The sequence below is a fragment of the Kogia breviceps genome, chromosome 9 (assembly GCF_026419965.1).
Source record: "Kogia breviceps isolate mKogBre1 chromosome 9, mKogBre1 haplotype 1, whole genome shotgun sequence".
Classification (NCBI taxonomy): domain Eukaryota; kingdom Metazoa; phylum Chordata; class Mammalia; order Artiodactyla; family Physeteridae; genus Kogia; species Kogia breviceps.
In genome coordinates, this window is record NC_081318.1 from 7,248,807 (window position 1) to 7,268,364 (window position 19,558).

A 19,558-nucleotide genomic window follows, 5' to 3' on the forward strand; every position below is an offset into this window, starting at 1 on the left:
TGTGTGTCTCAGAACCATATAAAAAGAACATGTCGGGCTTCCCTGGTGGCGCAGTGGTTGAGAATCCGCCTGCTGATGCGGGGGACGCGGGTTCGTGTCCCGGTCCGGGAAGATCCCACGTGCAGCGGAGCGGCTGGGCCCCGTGAGCCATGGCCTCTGAGCCTGCGCGTCCGGAGCCTGTGCTCCGCAACGGGAGAGGCCACAGCAGTGAGAGGCCCGCGTACCGCAAAAAAAAAAAAAAAGAACATGTCTGTGGACAGAGATTGGACGTCTATATGAAACAAAATTGAGTATTTACATTAGAATACCAGAATTATGGACAACTTTCATTTCTTTTAAAATTTGCTTTATTGTTGCTAAATTGTATACATACAATATTGTTCGTTAAGAAAACCTTTAAGTTAGGGATAGCAATTACATATATCTAAGCAGTTCAACCATACTGGCTGCTTAAGAATGAAAGGCAGAGTAAATTTAAGATCCATTTCATATTTAGGTTATAGACCATTTCTTGAATTTTACAGACTATGAGTCATGTTCCTAATGTAAGTCCATGGGGCCAGCGATGTCATGACTCTGCCTGACTTCCTGAGGATGAATATCCAGCCTCCTCACCCTTGGCAGGACCATTCTGAGGGATGATCTGCACCCTCTGAGTCCCCAGCAGAATGGACTCCCAGTTGCCGACGGGGGCACCTGCTCGTTAATGCTTAATGCCCCTTGACTTCTCACCTCCCTCACTTGGTTCCTGAGATCACCTCACGGATGAGCCCTTGAACCTAATCCTTGACTGGGGTCGGCTTTGGGGAGGAATCAAACCCCTGCACTCCCTCTCATTGTTTCTATCTCAGTTAATAGCGAGTATCCTATCTATCCATTTGCAGTTGACGCTGCATTTACCCCCTCTTTCCGTCTGCATCTCCGTCTCCCTCCTCTGGGTCCCCCAAGAGAGTGCGAGGATCGGTCACCCCCAGGCGGCTGCGGCTCGCGACTGACGCCGGTCCGCAAGGCGCGGGTTGCCACTGCAGACAGCGCTCACTCCTCCCGGCCGCAGGGGGCGCTGTGGGGCAGAGCGGCCGCGAGTCCCAGCGTGCACCGCGCCTGGGCCTGCAGGTCGGCGGGGAGCGGCGGGGTGGGAGGCCGCCGCCGCCGCCGCCGCCGCCGCAGGGAAGGTGCGGCGGGCAGCCGGGACGCCTGGCTTGGCCGTAACCTGGTCCGGGGCCGGGTGGGACCGCGAGGGCCCATGGCCGAGCCGGCTCCGGTAAGAGGGGCTCCCCGCGCGGACGCCCGGCTCGGGGATCTGGGCGGGTCCTCGGGTTCCGGCTCGACGGGCCGGCATCCTGGGGTCCTCCTGAGGCGGAGGCGGACGGGTGGGGCGGGGTCTGAGGGTCGCGCTGAGCGCCTGGTGTGGGGTCTGGACCTTGGATGGAGCCGGTGATCGCCGCCCCTGGGGCTCGTCCGTGTCCAAAGCTCTAAACAAAGCAGATCGTGGAACTGGCGGAGTCTGGGCCGGGGCCGCCTATGCGTGAGATGGGCGGATGAGAGAAAGGATCGAAGTTGGTCTGGGGCCGGCAATGCGTGTTAACTAGTTCAGCCAGTTTTACATTATAGTTACTGAATTTAGAACAAGTGTTTGAAAAGATTTAAGATTCTGAATGGTTGAAATGATGGTTGGTAGGAACTTAAATGGCAGAATTTAACGCGAACGTGTTGAAGTTTGTGTTGAGTGTAAGAAAGAAGGAGGACACGTTGGAAGGGAGAAGATATAAAAACCTAAGTAGGGTACACATTATTTGATTATTTAGTGTTTTGTTGAAATTGAGGTTTTATGTTTTTCTCTATAAGTTTACATATTGAGTATTTTTTCAGATTACTAAATGAATTCATGAGATCATTACTTTTAAGATACCGTTAACGATCTCAACAAAAACCATAATTCCTAGGACTAAATATATAAAAGATATGTAACACCTTTATAGCAAAAATTATAAATAACAGGCATACCTTGGGGATATTTTGGGTTTGGTTTCAGACTGCTGCAATAAAGCAAGTATTAGTAAAGGAAGTCACGATTTTTTTGGTTTCTCAGTGCATATAAAAGTTATGTTTATACTGTACTGTAGTGTGTTAAGTGTGCAGTAGCATTATGTCTTTAAAAACAATGTACAGGGCTTCCCTGGTGGCGCAGTGGTTGAGAATCCGCCTGCCGATGCAGGGGACACGGGTTCGTGCCCTGGTCCGGGAAGATCCCACATGCCGTGGAGCGACTAGGCCCGTGAGCCATGGCCGCTGGGCCTGCGCGTCCGGAGCCTGTGCTCCGCAACGGGAGAGGCCACAACAGTGAGAGGCCCGCATACCGAAAAAAAAAAAAAAAAACAATGTACAAACCTTAATTAAAAATACTCTGGCTAGGGCTTCTCTGGTGGCGCAGTGGTTGAGAGTCCGCCTGCCGATGCAGGGGATGCGGGTTCGTGCCCCGGTCTGGGAAGATCCCACGTGCCGCGAAGCGCCTGGGCCCGTGAGCCATGGCCGCTGAGCCTGCGCGTCCGGAGCCTGTGCTCCGCAACGGGAGAGGCCACAACGGTGAGAGGCCCGCATACCGCAAAAAAAAAAAAAAAAACCTCTGGTTAAAAATGCTAATCATTGTCTGAGCCAGGAGCAAGTTGTAATCTTTTTGCTTGGTGGAGGGTCTTGGCTCCTTGTTGATGGTTGCTGACTGATCAGGGTGGTGGTTACTGAAGATTGGCATGTGGCAATGTCTTAAAATAAGCCCACAGTGCAGTTTGCTGCATCAGTTGACTCTTAGGAGTCATTTCTCTGTAACATGCAATGCTGTTTAATAGCATTTTACCCACAGTAGCACTTCTTTCAAAATTGGAGTCAGTCCTCTTGAGCCCTGCCACTGCTTTATCAACCAAATTTATGTAATATTCTAAGTCCTTTGTTGTCATTTCAACAATCTAAATGGCATCAGCGGGAGTATATTCCATCTGGAGAAACCACAGTTTTTGCTCATCCATAAGAAGCAACTCCTCATCTGTTAAAGTTTTATCATGGGGTTACAGCAATTCAATCACACCCTCAGGCTCCACTTCGAATTCTAGTTCTCTTGCTGTTTCCACCACATCTGCAGTTACTTCCTCCACTGAAATCTTGAACCCCTCAAAGTCATCCATGAAGGTTGGAATCAACTTCTTCCAAACTCCTGTTAACATTGGTCTTTCAGCTTCTTCCCATGAATCATGAATGTTCTTCGTGGCATCTAGAAGGATAAATCCTTTCCAAAAGATTTGCAATTTTCTTTGCCCAGATCCATCAGAGGAATCACTATGTATAGCAGCTATAGTCTTATAAAAGGTATTTCTTAAATAATAAGACTTAAAGTTGAAATTGCTCCTTGATCCATAGGCTGCAAAATGGATATTGTGTTAGCAGGTATGAAAACATTAATCTTATACATCTCCTTCAGAGCTCTTGGGTGATCAAGTGCATTGTCAATGAGCAGTAATATTTTGAAAGGAATCTCTTTTTCTGAGCAGTAGGTCTCAATAGTGGGCTTAAAATATTTGCTAAATCATGTTGTAAACAGCTGTGCTGTCACCCAGGCTTTGACGTTCCATTTCTAGAGCACAGGCAGAGTAGATTTAGCATAATTGTTAAGGGCCCTAGGATTTTTGGAATGGTAAATGAACAGGGGTTTCAACTTACAGTCACCAGCTGCATTTAGCTCCCAACAGAGACTCAGCTTGTCCTTTGAAACTTTGAAGCCAGGCATTGATTTTCTCTCTAGCTATGAAAGTCCTAGAAGATATCTTTCTCCAATATTAGGCTGTTTTGTCTGTATTGAAAATCTGTTGTTTACTGTAGCCACCTTCATTAATTATCTTAGCTAGGTCTGGAGAACTTGCTGCAGCTTCTACATCATCACTTGCTGATGCGCCTTGCACATTTATGTTTAGGAGACGGCTTCTTTCCTTCAGCCTCATAAACTGCTCTGCTGGCTTCACACTTCTCTTCTGCAGCTTCCTCACACCTCTCAGGCTTCATAGCATTGAAAAGAGTTAGGACCTTGCTGTACATTAAGCTTTGGCTTAAGGTCATGTTGTGGCTGGTTTAATCTTCTCTCTAGACCACTAAAACTTGCTTTGTATCAGCAGTAAGGCTGTTTTGCTTTCTTATCATTTGTGTGTTCACCGGAGTAGCACTTTAATTTCCTTCAAGAACTTTTCCTTTGCATTCACAACTTGGCTAACTGACACAAGAGGCCTAGCTTTTCAGCCTGTTTCAGCTTTCCATGTGCCTTCCTCATTAAGCTTAATCATTTCTAGCTTTTGATTTAAAGTGAGAGATGTGTGACTCTTCCTTTCACTTGAACAGGTAGAGGCCATTAAGTGTTCACCTGAACACTTAATAATGTAGGGTTATTAAGTGGCCTAATTTCAATATTGTTCTGTCTCAGGGAATAAGGAGGCCCGAGGAGAGGGAGAGAGATGGGGCAGTCCGTGGGGCAGTCAGAACACACACATTTTTTTAATAACTTTTAAAAATAAATGTATTTATTTGGGGCTGTGTTGGGTCTTTGTTGCTGCGCACAGGCTTTCTCTAGTTGCAGCGAGCTGGGGCTACTCTTGGTTGCAGTGCGCCGGCTTCTCATTAAGGTGGCTTCTCTTGTTGCGGAGCATGGGCTCTAGGTGTGCAGTCTTCAGTAGTTGTGGCACGTGGGCTCAGTGGTTGTGGCTCACAGGCTCTAGAGCACAGGCTCAGTAGTTGTGGCACACGGGCTTAGTTGCTCCACGGCATGTGGGATCTTCCCGGACCAGGGCTTGAACCCGTGTCCCCTGCATTGGCAGGTGGACTCTCAACCACTGCGCCACCAGGGAAGTCCCAGAACACGTACATGGATTGATTAAGTTTGCCATCTTATATGGGCATGGCTCATGGCACCCAAACACAATTAAAATGGTAACAATAATAATGAAAAAGTTTGAAATGTTGTGAGAATTACCAAAAAGTGACACACAGACATGAAGTGAGCAAATGCTGTTGGAAAAATGGCACCAATAGGCTTGTTCGACACAGGGTTGCCACAGACCTTCAGTTTGTAAAAAATGCAGTATCTGCATTTTTTACAAAGCACAAAGCACAGTAAGATGAGATATGCCTGTAAACAGGAGGTAAATCATGCCCATAAGTGGGAAGACTAAATATAATAAAGATGATATTTTCCTTCCAAGTTAATATATAAATTTACTGCAACTTCATCAAAATGGCCGTAAGATTTTTGTAAATTATATAAACAGATTCTAAATTTCGTTTGGAAAAATAAAGGTCAAAATATGATGCTGAAAAGAAGAATAACGGGGACTTGCCCTAGCAGATAATCAAGTTTACAGTAAATCCATAGAATTAATGCAGTACTGTTTTGTGCAGGGGTAGACACATGGAGCAGAAGAAACCCAAAGAGGACCCCAGAGCAGACTACTGAGTTGACTAGTGTCTCCCCCAATACATGTCCCTCCCAGAATCTCAGATTGTGACCTATATAGGAATAGGGTTGCTGCGGATGAAATTCGTTACGATGAGATCATACTGGAGTAGGACAGGTTCTTAATCCATCATGAGTAAGTCTTTATAAGAAGAGGAGCAGAGTCACAGAGACCCAGACACACAAAAGGAGAAGGCCCTGTGACAGTGGAGGCAGAGATGGAACTATGCAGCTTCAAGCTGAGAAATGCCAAGGATCAACAACCACCTCCAGAAGTGAAGCGAAAGGCGTGGAACAGATTCTCCCCTAAAGGCTTCAGAGAGAGCATAGCTCTGCTGACACTTTGATTTCAGACTTCTAACTACCAGAGCTATGAGACAATAAATATTTATTGTTTTCAGCCGCCAAGTTTGTGGTACTTTGTGACAGCAGCCCTAGGAATCTAATTCAGAGAACTTCAGAAGTGTTGTTGGGACCACTGACTTTAACATTTGGAAAAAAACACCAAGGTAGATCATTGCTGTATACCGTAACAAAGTTACGTTCCAGATAAATTAAAAATCTAAACATGTAAAGTAAAACTTCAGTCTTTTGGAAGGAAATGTAGGATATCTTCATAATCTGAGTGTGGAAGAAAATTTCTTAAACCACAAAGGGCAAAATGAACTAAGAAAAGATTGATATATTGCATTACAATTGAAAATTTATGTACAATATAAGACAGCTTAAGTGAAAATAAAAGGTAAGAGATACACTAGGAGAAAGTATTTGTAAACTAATGTAGTTAACAGTTAATACACAAATTATATGAAGAAATCTTAGAAATGAAAGGACAAATAACCCAGTAAAAATACAGGCAAAGGATATGAACACGCAGTTCACAGAACTAAAAGCAAATGGTCAATGGATAAAAGAATGAATTAAAAATTGTGACATTCAGACAATGGAACACTATACAAAATTAAAATAAATCAGTTCTATGTATATCAAGATGGACAGAGCTCAAAATGTTGCATGAAAAATGCAAGTTGTAGTATAATAAAGCATTTGTGTATAAAAGACAAAGCAATACTATATATTATTTATAGATACATGTGTGTATTAAAAAATTTAAAACATGAGCTGAAAACTTACCACATGCATCATCATGTTTCTGTCTCAGAAGGGAGGTAATAGAACTGAGTGTAAGAATAAGATTGAAGTGGGGACCGAGGGGGCTTTGAGTTTTATCTGTCAAATTCTATTTCTTGAGAAGGAAATCTGAAGAAAAAATGTTAAATCAGTGGTAAATACTCAGATGCTTGTTGTAATGTACTCTGTAATTTTCTGGATCTTTCAAACTTCTGATGATTAAAGAAATAAACAAGGCTTTTTGATCATTTTTGGAAAACATTTTAAAAGTAATGAATTCTGCCATCGTACATCATATGCATTTCTAAAAATCACAGTGCAATGCAAAATCATGCAGTAAAAACCACAGAGCTTATGGGAGAAATGGGGTTAGGTACACAACACTCAAAGTTTATCAGTGACAAGTTAAAAAGAAAAGATAGAAACATAATAAAAACAGCTCAGTTTTATGCATGTTAAATGATTAAGAAATAATTACCTTCAAAACAATCTGAAATTTGCTTGTGGAAGTGGGTGTAAGAAGGGATGGAGCTTTTGAGTTACTGTGAAGTAGTGGAAGGAACATTATCTGAAATTCGATGGAAAGTTGTAACACCAGGTGTGAATAGGTAGGGCTCACCACAGGGTAATCTGAGGCAGCTGGTCCTTGAAGGGTATGCATGTGTGTGCTTTGTATATTCCTTTTCAGTTCAGTTCTCATAGTAGCAACCAGAACTCTAAAATCCTTAGGAATGAATCTGTCAAGAATTATATAAGATCTATATGAAGAAAACAATAAATTTTACTAAAGAAAAATTTTAAAATCTAGATAAATAAAAGATATGTTTCTGGATGGGAAGATCCCATAATTTAGAGACCCACTTCTCTCAAAATTAATTCATATACTTAGTATATTCCTATCAGAATTCCAATAGAATTTATATAAATTTGACAAAATATTTTTCCTGTCTATTTAGAAGAGAAAATAGACAAGGAAGGTCAAGACAGTTTCCTTTAAAAAAATGATCAAGGTGGTGGTAGATGGCCATATGCTCTTAAATAGCAAATCATTTGATAAAACTATAAGAATTAAACAGTCCAGTATTGGAGCAAGAATAGACAAAATCACCAGTGGAACAAAAATATAACCAAGTGGGCTTCCCTGGTGGCGCAGTGGTTGAGAGCCCGCCTGCCGATGCAGGGGACACGGGTTCGTGCCCCGGTCCGGGAAGATCCCACGTGCCGCGGAGCGGCTGGGCCCGTGAGCCATGGCCGCTGAGCCTGCACGTCCGGAGCGAAAAAAAAAAAAAAAAAAAAAAAAAAAAAAAAAAAATATATATATATATATATATATATATATATATATAAAAAAAACCAAGTATAAATGGAAAACTAGTTTATGAAAAAGCGATCCCGACACAATGGTAAAAGGATAGTCAACAAGTTTTGTGACAATTTAATATCTCTTTGGAAAAAGAATTATGTGCCTTATTGTTATAATATACCAGAATATCTTTTATAATTTTAGAATAGGGAATGTCTTCCAAATCAAGGTACTAAATCCTGAAGCCACAAAAGAGGTTCTAGTAAGTACAACACTATGAGATAAAAGCAGTGTATGTACTTTGAAAACAGATGGGGAAATTATCTGAGAATTATGATTGTTTCCACCGAAAACTTAATACTATTAGAATTGATAAACAAATATGGTACATTAATTGGATATAAAATAAGTTCACAAAAATCAATTTTTAAAAAATACTAGTAATAATTATTTGAAGTGGCAGAGGTGGTCCCATTTATAATTGTTGGGAAAACTACACAGTACCAGAAATAAAGTTCATAAAAATGATTCAGAACATTTATGAAGAAAATCATTAAGTTTATTAAAGGATAGGAAGCAAGATCAAATGAGTGGTAGAACATGTTCCTAGATGAGCTCAATCTTTCCTAAATACACATATAAATTTAATTAAAATTGAATCCCAATGTACTTTTTTTTAAAACTGGACAAAATTATTTTAGAATTTGTAAGGAAGAATGAATGTTCCAGAAATTAACAGCAGTAGCTTGACAAAGAATGGGCGGGGGGGGGGCAATTATAACATTGCATAGGTACTGTAATGAGATATGTACAGATAGTATAACAATATATAGATTCACAAACATGAAAATCTAATATATGCAAAGGTGAAGGTCAGGATTTCAATCTAAGGAGAAAGAGTGGTGCATTTATTAGTGTTCTGTGATTGGCTGTCCATATGTACATAAATAAAGATACCAATATCTGTAGAATTAAGCTGCAAATCTAATTGTGAAAAAAATCCAGTAGAATATTTGTATAATTTTTTGATTGTGACAAATACAAAAAATGAAAGTAAAAGCTGGAAACAATATGGAATAGACTCAGGTTTTAACTAAATAAAAGGGTCAAAATGTTCTCTTTGGCAGAAGAGAAAGTCAAAATACAAATGATAAACTAGAAGAAAATGTTTGTTAACTAGTCAAAGGATAATTAACCCTAATGTAAGAAAGTTAATTCAAATTATAGGAGCCCACTAAAACGTTGAGCAAAGGATGTGAACAGGCATGCAAAAGATAAGTGGAACCCCCCCTCCCCGCCAAATATGAAAATGTTGCTAAGCCTCACAAATGAATGCAAATTAAAATAATGACGTGTAGGGGACTTCTCTGGTGGTCCAGTGGTTAAGACTCCGCATTCCCAATGCAGGGGGCACAGGTTCAATCCCTGGTGGGGGAACTAAGATCCCGTATGGCTCACAGAGAAGCCTAAAAGTAAATAAATAAATAAAACAATGAAATAGAATATTTTACCTATCACGTTGGCCAATAAACAAATAAGGTTTCAGAACATCCTGTGCTGGCGAAGGTGTAAAGAAATGTCTCTTATTAGCAAGGGTAAAAGTGCTGTATTCTTTTTGGAAGGCCATCTAGTGGTATCTCGTAAACTGAAGATGTTTCTATGCTTTGATTTAGTAGTTCTCCTTTTTAGCCTTTTCCTGCAGAAGTAAAACCACTAATATCTAAGGAAGCATATCAGAGCATTGTTGGTAATTTATAAAGGGAATGGAAACAATATATGTGTCATCCGTGGAGTATGTGTACCCATGGAATATAATGCAATTAACAAAAAAACCGATTTTGCCTATGTAAATTATCCTGGAAAGATGACATGTTAAGTGAAAGAAGTTACACAATGATTTGCTCCCATTTTTGTTTAAAAAAAGAAGAAGAAAAATGGAAGAGTTCCATGCTATACATATGCATATGTAGTTGGAACAGGCACAGAGAAACAAGTGGAAGGGGCTGGTCATGGTCGCCAACAGAACCACATGATGGGGGTCAGGGAAGGAGCAGTTCCCAAGGAAGAAGCTGCCTAACGGACAAAAGCACTGTCCACGGAGACACTCTTAAATTGATGAAAAGGAACTGGAGTTTTGAAGCCATTATGACTGTATATGTATTATGCCTATAATTTCAGTTACCTCTGACTTTTGAGGATGTGGCCGTTTATTTCTCCGAGCAAGAATGGCAGAATCTAGAGGCGTGGCAGAAGGAGCTTTACAAGCAAGTAATGAGAACCAATTACGAGATTCTTGTTTCTCTAGGTAAGAAGTGTTTAACTGTGGCTGAGGCATGGAACTGGGTCCTGTTAGGGGTTTCAGTCACTCCATACTCCTGTTTGTCACGTAGCCAGATTTCTCAGAAGTTAGCTCAGAAAGGCATTTTTATGCAGAGTCTTTTGTTAATATCTGTAAGTATTGCTAATCCTTACTCAAGGGCAGACGTTGCTACATGGGAATATTTGTGACAGCATGTAACGTAAGGTGGTCAGAGATGACTAAATATATGCCAGGGCTTTTAATCACTATGTACTTACTCACAGGTTGCCACGATTTTTCAACATGGATACATACCTTGCCCATATCCATAAAGTCCCCTGTATATCTTTAACCTGGGATGTTCCTACCTGTCAACTTTTACAGTGGTGTCCATATACCTCAGAAAAGCTAATGTTATTTTTCTCTGCAGTGAAATTTCAGAAGGCTATACACAGGTGTTTAACCGCAGTTGTTTCTGCATGGTTACGGTAACGGTGTTCTTTTTAGTCTTTTTGCTTACTTAGTCTTTGTATTTTACTATTAAATATGATTTTTAAAAAATCAGTCTGTTTGGAGAAGCATCAAAATGAATGATAAAAGTCTCTTGCCTCGCCCCTCACTCAGTTAATTTCCCAAAGGCAACCATGTTAATCATTTCTGTTTTAGTTTTTACTGCAGTTTACTTCAGTCTATTGTGCTTACACCTATATTTCTTAGTTATCGAGTTTAACTCCTTACTGTGAAAAATGAGGGTTTCACTCACTTATACTATCCCACTTCTATCTCCTTTTTCCCCCTTCTTCCGAAATTTTGATAGTTTTTAAAAAAATTTTTAGGGCTTCCCTGGTGGCGCAGTGGTTGAGAATCCGCCTGCCGATGCAGGAGACACGGGTTCGTGCCCTGGTCCGGGAAGATCCCACATGCCGCGGAGCAACTAAGCCCGTGAGCCATGGCCGCTGAGCCTGCGCGTCCGGAGCCTGTGCTCCGCAACGGGAGAGGCCACAACAGTGAGAGGCCCGCATACCGCAAAAAAAAAAAAAAAAAAAAAATTTTTAACTTAAAAAAATTTTTTTATTATCTATGTTACAAATATTTCTTTCCAATTTGTTCCATACACACAGACACACACACACACACATATTTGTTGTTGTTGTTTTATCTTTTGGCCACACTGCGTAGCCTGTGGGATCCCAGTTCCCCTACCAGGGATCAAACCCATGCCCCCTGCATTGGCAGTGTGGAGTCTTAACCACTGGACCGCCAGGGAAGCCCCTGATAGTTTTTTAATGCCTCTGTTGGCCACCTTTATAATTTAAATAATAAACTTCTAGATCATGTTTCATGAACTTTATATTACATCTCTTTATTCTTTCAGTCTATGAAGGTAATTAGTTCTCCTATATTCCCTCCACTTCTCTTGCCAGCGTCTGACAGCCAAACCACTTCTTTTATATTGCAATGTTTCTAATAATTATATTCTGTTCCGTTACCATAATTAAGATTTCCAGTTTCTATACAGTGTTTCTGAAACATTAATACAAGATATTACATTATTTTCATTGTTAGCGAAGAACCAATTAAAGTAATTGAATCTATAGAGGAAAGAAAAATAATCTTGTGACATGAACCCTGTGCCACCCAAAAAGAATGTTCCAAGCATCAAGATCAAATGGATGTGGACTTTTATGGTGGCGCAGTGGTTAAGATTCTGCCTGCCAGTGCAGGGGCCATGGGTTTGATCCCTGGTCCGGGAAGATCCCACATGTGGAGCAACTAAGCCTGTGCTTCACAACTACTGAGCCTGCGCTCTAGAGCCCACGAGCCACAACTACTGAGCCTGCATGCCACAACTACTGAAGCCCATGCTCCTACAGCCCGTGCTCCACAACAAGAGAAGCCACTGCAATGAGAAGCCCACACACCACAGTGAAGAGTAGCCCCTGCTCGACGCAACTAGAGAAAGCCCACGCGCAGCAATGAAGACCCAACAAAAGATCAAATGGATGTGAAGTGGTGTATCAATGTGGGTTTGGTTTGCATTTCCTTAATGGCTAATCATGTTGAGCATCTTTTCATTTGTGTATCTTCTTTGGAGAAATGTCTATTCAAATACTTTGCCCATTTTTGTAGTGGGCTATTTGTCTTTTTATTGTTGCGTTATAAGTGTTCTCTATTTGTTCTGAATACTGAACCCTTATCAGATATATGATTTGCAGATATTTTCTCCATTTCCTGGGTTACCTGTTCCCTTTTTGATGGAGTCCTTTGAAGCACAAAAGTTTTGATGAGTTCCAGTTTATTTTTTCTTTTGTTGCTTGAGCTTTGGGTGTCATATCTAAGAAGCCATTGCCTAATTCAGTGTCACAAAGATCCACTCCTATGTTTTCTTCTAAGAGTTTTATAGTTTTAGTGTGTATATTTAGGTCTTTGATCCTTTTTTTTCCTTCTTTGATCCACTTTGAGTTAATTTTTTCACACTGTGTGATATAGGGATCCAGACTTTTTTGCATATGGATATCCAGTTGTCCCTACACCATTTGTTGAAAAGACTATTCTTTCCCCCATTGAATTATCTTGGCACCCTTTTGGAAAACCAATTAACCATAAATGTCGGAGTTTATTTCTGGATTCTCAAGTCTGTTTCATGGATCTGTATGTCTAGTCTTATGCCAGTACCACACTGTTTTAATTACCATTGCTTTAGGATCAGTTTGTCAATTTCTGCCAAAAAAAAAAAAAAAGGCAGATACGGTTTGGGGAATATTGTCATCTTAATAGTACTAAGTCTTCCAGTTCATGAACATGGGATATCATTTCATTTATTTAGTACTTTCTTTTTAGGATTTTTAAAATTACTTTCAACAACATTTTATGATTTGTATTGTGCAAGTCTTATGTATCTTTTATTAAATTTATTCCTAAGTATTTTAGTCTTTTTGATGTTCTTGTAAATGGACTTGTTTTCTTAATTTTTTGAAAAATAGTTTTATTTTAAAAGATGCTGAGAGTTCAACCCAGATGAAGACTGAGAATAAGTGTAAGGATTTATTTTTTAAATTAATTTTTATTGGAGTATAGTTGCTTTACAATGTTGTGTTAGTTTCTGCTGTACAGCAAAGTGAATCAGTTATACGTATACATATTTCCCCTCTTTTTTAGATTTCCTTCCCATTTAGGTCACCACAGAGCACTGAGTAGAGTTCCCTGTGTTATACAGTAGGTTCTCATTAGTTATCTATTTTATATACAGTAGTGTATATATATCAATCCCAATCTCCCAATTCATCTCATCTCCCCTTCCCCCCTTGGTATCTACATGTTTGTTCTCTACATCTGTGTCTCTGTTTCTGCTTTGCAAGTAAGTTCATCTGTACCTTTTTTCTAGATTCCACATATAAGCGATATTATATGATATTTGTTTTAGGTGTATGGATTTAAATAAAAGATAGTGATTCCTTTTTTCGTGAGAGCAGCCTTGGAATTCTTTTGGGGTTGAAGTCAGATTTCAGAGGGCTAATGTACTATGTCACTCTGACATTTTATCCCTAAAATCCCTCAGCATTGCCCAGCTTATCCTCTTTCTCTGATTTGGACCATCTACTAATCTCCCTTTAGCAATCCATGAAGCATACTTTTGGTTCTTTTAAATATATATATTACTGAAAGAAAGTTTTACATGAAAATACACAGAGTAGGGCTTCCCTGGTGGTGCAGTGGTTGAGAGTCCGCCTGCCGATGCAGGGGACACGGGTTCGTGTCCCGGTCTGGGAAGATCCCACATGCCGCGGAGCGGCTGGGCGCGTGAGCCATGGCCGCTGAGCCTGCACGTCCGGAGCCTGTGCTTCGCAACGGGAGAGGCCACAACAGTGAGAGGCCCACGTACTGCAAAAAAACAAACAAAAAACAGTAAAGATTTTTTACAGGGAAATGGGAATCTTGTAATATTTTAATTTGTTCATTTCATTCATTGCAACCCCCTTCTATTCTAGCAGAACTCAACTGTATTTTAGGTTGTGAGTAGCACTGTCACTGGAAGTACTTCTCAGAATATTTTAGCTGAAGCTCCAGTTCTTATTTTCATATACCCCCTAGTCCCAAGATATCTCTAGTTGTCTCAGGGGTTGCCCCACGATTCTCAAAGCACAATACTGGTGAGTTTTAAGAAACCTGTGACAAAATGCAGCATTGCTAGATATACTGGGACCAAGACAAAATCAAATAAAGAGTCATCTTACAGGTCCAGGTAGATTAGGAACCACTGTTATAATGTGTGGGCAGTTCTGCTTTTCTTTGTGTAAACCTATAATCTATTTTTAAAAATCTCTTCTCATACATTTTCCCAGGAGTAAATTTGAGAATTTGAAAACAGCTCATTTTGCTTTAAATTTAGTGCTCAAGGAAACCAAACTACCCTGTTTGACTTCTCTGTACAGATGATGGACTTCCCAAACCAGAACTAATATCCTGGCTTGAACAGGGAAGAGAACTCTTCAAGAACTGGGGTGAAGCACAGAAATTAGGAAACATAATTTGCTCCTCTGCTGATTTGCATTTGGATCCAGTTATTGAGGGACAACTGTTTGGGGGTGAGTATTAAGAAATCAGGGCCCTGGGCTTCCCTGGTGGCGCAGTTGAGAGTCCACCTGCTGATGCAGGGGGCACATGCCGCGGAGCGGCTAGGCCCGTGAGCCGTGGCCGCTGGGCCTGCACGTCCATAGCCTGTGCTCCGCAACGGGAGAGGCCACGGCAGTGAGAGGCCTGCGTACTGCAAAACAACAAAAAAAAAGAAATCAGGGCCCTGTCCTTAAGACATCCCATTCAGGTTTCTTAGTTCCAATTCTCTGACCTTGACTTCCTGTTTGACTGGACTGAGGCTTAACACCTGGTATATTCTAGAGAAAGGCAGTAAAGCATAGTTGTTAGGATTGTGGGTTCTGGATCCTGAGTCTGGATCTTGCCCTTTCCAGGTGACCTTGGGCAAGTTATTCAACCTCATAGTATTTCAATTTCCTGACCTATAAAATGAAGATAATAAAAGTACCTACACTATAGGATTAAATGGGTTAATGTATGTAAACTGTTACAATGATATCTGGCAACACAGTAAGAGTTCAGCAAATATGAGGTATTCTTAGTAGTGGGGGGGAGGAATAGAGACTCCTCTTTTGTTTCTTGTCATGATGGGAGAGTCTGAGATTTTTGGATTCTTAAGGGTCAGCATTAAAGTATGGAAAGAGAAAGTCAAATGGGAGCATCACTCCAAGAAATGTTGTCAGTAGTTTAATTTTTAGCTGCTTCTTTCAGGAGAGTGAAAGAGTTTTTCTTCACAGATTATTTCACTTTTTACTGTCTGTTAGCAATTCTTCCAAGAAACCTTTTTACAAGGTTGGTAGGAATAGAGACAAGGAGGGAGGAACATCTGGTCTTAGGACAGCTCCTGGAGTATATGGACTCATAGTGTTAGCCAGGGCCTGTCAGTAACACTGCCGTCATTATTTTATTTTATCTTTTTTAAAGTCTTTATTGAATTTGTTAAAATATTTCTTCTGTTTTATGTTTTGGTTTTTTGGCGAGGAGGCATGTGAGATCTTAGCTCCCTGACCAGGAATTGAACCCGCACCCACTGCATTGGAAGGTGAAGTCTTAACCACTGGACCACCAGGGAAGTCCGTCATTATTTTTTGACTCCAGGAATGTCTGTGCATCCAAAGGGGACAAGTCTGGTGGCCCTGAGGTCACAATAACGGTGCACGTTTACAGGGAGCATGCAGCGTGCCAGGCCCACGCTAAGCCCTTTACCCATGTTAATTCATACAGTTCTCACGACAGTCTTATGTACTGTTTCCACTTCTACAGGAGAAGGAACTGAAGCCAGAGATGAGTTTGACAAAGCTTGCACAGTGGATAAATGGGATTCGAACCCAGTCTGATTCCAAAGCTTAGGCCCTACATTTGTGACTTACATATTCTCTTTTCAATATTATTCTAAGATAGGTCTGTTCGGTTTAGTTTCAGCAGACTCTCACCAAACTCCTGGTCATGAAACTGACCCCCACTGAAAGGAGCTGCCGGTTTAGTTCAGTGGAAGCTGGGCTTCCAGGCCACCTCAGGTCACTGCTACGGCCACATAAGCCTTGGTTGTGTCATAGGCTGGGATATTGACTGAAGTTTTCTTTTCAATTTCAGGAAGCCAGCAAGCTGTGAAATCAGGAGAAGCCCACTGCCATTTCCAAGTAGATCCTCTTCAGAGCCAGCGTTCCTCTGAACCCTTATTAGGAAAAAGTGAAGATGTTTCCTTCGGGGCTGACCAAGTCGTCGCCCTCCTGAACCCGCACAGACATGATACTCGGGCTCTAGTTCCAGTGGTCCACAGCTCCAGGGAACCCACCCAAAGAGACAGAATCGTAAGTCCCAGGACCCTCGGTCTCCCAGGCTTCCAGGAAACCTCCGGGGAGGGCCTCCAGCACCCTTGCCACGTCTGTGGGGAAGGCTTTTGGAAGAACCTCTCAGAGCAGCACCAGGGGAGCCACTCGAAGGACCCGCCACACAGGGCCTGGAATCAATTACGCAAACAAACCGAGGCACAACAGCCGCTGAGCATCCCTCCGGGACAGAGGCACTTCCGCTGTCCAGAACGTGGGCGGGGCTTCCGCCAAACCTCGTGTTTGCAGAGACCCCTGGCAATCCACCCCGAGGAGAGCCAGCTGGTGGGCAGCGAGTATGAAATGTACGCCCACCACCTGCGCGCGGGGCCGAGGCCTTCCCAGGGCCCCGGCTGCGACGAGAGAGGCCCCCGGGGTCCTCCCGGCGCGGAGAGGCCAGGCTCCCGGAGAGAGGGCTCCGGGGCCAACTCTGAGCAGGCTGAGCTCCCGCGCGCGGGAGAGAAGCCTGGCCTGAGCCCGGCTGGCGAGGAGCGTCTGGAGGCTCTCGAGCCCGGCCCCGGCGTGGAGAGGCCGACCTCCTGCGGCCCGTGCGGCCGGCGCTCCTCCCCGCAGTGCGGGCTTCCAGACCACACCCACGTGCACAACGCAGAGCGGCCCTTCCGGTGCGCCGAGTGCGGCCGGGCCTCCCGCCAGCGCGGGCGGCTGCGGCTCCACCGGCGGCTGCACTCAGACGAGCAGCCTTTCGCGTGCCCGGAGTGCGGCCTGGGCTTCCGGCTGAGGAGGCACGGCGGCGAGAGGCCGCTCTCCTGCGGCGAGTGCGGCCGCGGCTTCGCCCACCCGTGCAAGCTGCGCGAGCACCTGCGGGTGCACAGCGGAGAGCGGCCCTTCGGCTGCCCCGAGTGCGGCAAGAGCTTCCGCCTGAAGGGCATCCTGAAGGCGCACGAGCGCACGCACAGCCGCGAGCGGCCCTTCCAGTGCGCGGAGTGCGGCAAGGGCTTCACGCGGCCATCCAAGCTGGCCGAGCACTTCCGCGTGCACAGCGGCGAGCGGCCTTTCGGCTGCCCCGACTGCGGCCGCCACTTCCGTCTCAAGGGGCAGCTGCGGAGCCACCAGCGGCTGCACACGGGCGAGAGGCCCTTCCCGTGCCCCGACTGCGGCAAGAGCTACCGCGTGAAGGCCGACATGAAGGCGCACCGGCTGCTGCACGGCGGCCGGATGCCCTTCTCCTGCGAGTGTGGCAAAGGCTTCGCCAAGCAGTCCAAGCTCGTGGAGCACATCAGGACGCACACGGGCGAGAAGCCCTTTCAGTGTCCCCAGTGCGACAAGAGTTTCCGCTTGAAGGCGCAGCTGCTCAGCCACCAGGGCCTGCACACCGGTGAGAGGCCTTTCCGCTGCCCCGAGTGTGATAAAAACTTCCGGGAAAGGGGCCACATGCTTCGGCACCAGCGCATCCACAGGCCCGACAGGCCGTTTGCCTGTGCAGACTGCGGCAAGGGCTTCATTTATAAGTCGAAACTCGCCGAACACATCAGAGTGCACACGAAGTCCTGTCGTGCCCCCAGTGAGCCTGACGTTAAGCAAAGGCTCAGCCAACTGTTTGCGATGATTGAGGCCGACTGGAGTTGAAGCCGAGTAGGGCGCCCAAAGCGGTCAGCAGAGACGGTATTGCCAGGGAGTCCACAGCCAGCGCAGCCAAACCCAAAATCTGGTAAGACAGATGGAAGGAACAGGGGCCCCTTTTTGAGCAAGAATGTAATAAAAGTTATGAATATGAAAAACCACAGAGATTCTCATTTAAAACATCACCAGCTATGTTTTCTATCCATTGATAGAAAACAGTGGATAGAAACAATAGATAGGTTTGTTCATCCCACCGTCTTTCTTTTTTTTTTTTTTTTGCGGTACGCGGGCCTCTCACCGTTGTGGCCTCTCCCGTTGCGGAGCGCAGGCTCCGGACGCGCAGGCTCAGAGGCCATGGCTCACGGGCCCAGCCGCTCCGCGGCATGTGGGATCCTCCCGGACCGGGGCACGAACCCGTGTCCCCTGCATCGGCAGGCGGACTCTCAACCACTGCGCCACCAGGGAAGCCCCATCCCACCGTCTTAACGGGTGATTTTCCCCAACGTGCTAATAAGCTAACTCTGAAATCCCAGCTTGAATTTAGGCAGCAGGAAATGCCTCCAGTACTCTCCTCAAAGCTAAAGGAATGGGGTGACTGTTAAATGTCAACTCGTTCTTTTTTTCATAGTGTGATGATAAGCAGGGGGTTTAACCCAGCGACTTTTGTTGCAGGCCTGATATGATAGGATTTGGTTTTGACTTATTTGAAGCTAATGGCAACAAAATGAGTTCTCTGACTCATGGTTTGTCTGTGTGAATGCTGAAGTTTCACAGCAGGTTTCATAGTGATTATGCATGGTTACCCTTAAGGAAAAGCTGATAATTCAAGCAAAATTTGATTAATCTGGGTTGAAGAAAATAAAACCGAAGGTGCTAAGTTGTGTGGGACTAGAGTTTTGTTTTTTTAAATTGAAGTATAGTTGATTTACAATGTGTTAGTTTCAGGCGTATAGCAGTGATTCAGTTATACATACATATATACCTATTTTTTTTCAGATTCTTTTCCCATACAGGTTATTATAAAATACTGAGTATAGTTCCCTGTGCTATACAGTAGGTCCTTGCTGATTATCTATTTTATATATAGTATCCCAAACTCCTAATTTTTCCCACCTCACGGAGGGGAGGTAGCTAGAGTTTAGATAAGAGATTGGGACAGGAGGTAGATTTGGGAGTTCCAGAACACAGGTGCTGTTTGCAACTGAGAGAGTGAATGAGAGTCCCAAGAGTGACTTTCTAGGCAGATGACTAAAGTCTGAGTTAAGACAAAATAACAAAGCTACAGCTTTATTAGGGAGCCTGACAGGCGACAACAGTTTCCTGCAGAGAGTTTTCAA

The 19,558-nt window shown here is 43.6% G+C and overlaps 1 protein-coding gene across 1 annotated transcript; it reads left to right on the forward strand.

Moving 5' to 3' along the window:
- Positions 1–1,075: 1,075 nt before the first annotated feature.
- Positions 1,076–19,102, forward strand: LOC131762621 (zinc finger protein 786-like). The gene is made up of 4 exons (XM_059074279.2): positions 1,076–1,261; positions 10,098–10,224; positions 14,652–14,804; positions 16,405–19,102. Exons 1-4 carry the CDS (start codon positions 1,244–1,246, stop codon positions 18,225–18,227), a joined length of 2,121 nt encoding a protein of 706 aa, XP_058930262.1. The 5' UTR covers positions 1,076–1,243; the 3' UTR covers positions 18,228–19,102.
- The last annotated feature ends 456 nt before the right edge of the window (positions 19,103–19,558 follow it).

Coding starts and splice junctions, on each gene's coding strand:
- LOC131762621 (XM_059074279.2), top strand. Junction 10,225..14,651: donor CGAGATTCTTGTTTCTCTAG/GTAAGAAGTGTT, acceptor TTCTCTGTACAG/ATGATGGACTTCCCAAACCA. Junction 14,805..16,404: donor TGAGGGACAACTGTTTGGGG/GTGAGTATTAAG, acceptor TTTCAATTTCAG/GAAGCCAGCAAGCTGTGAAA.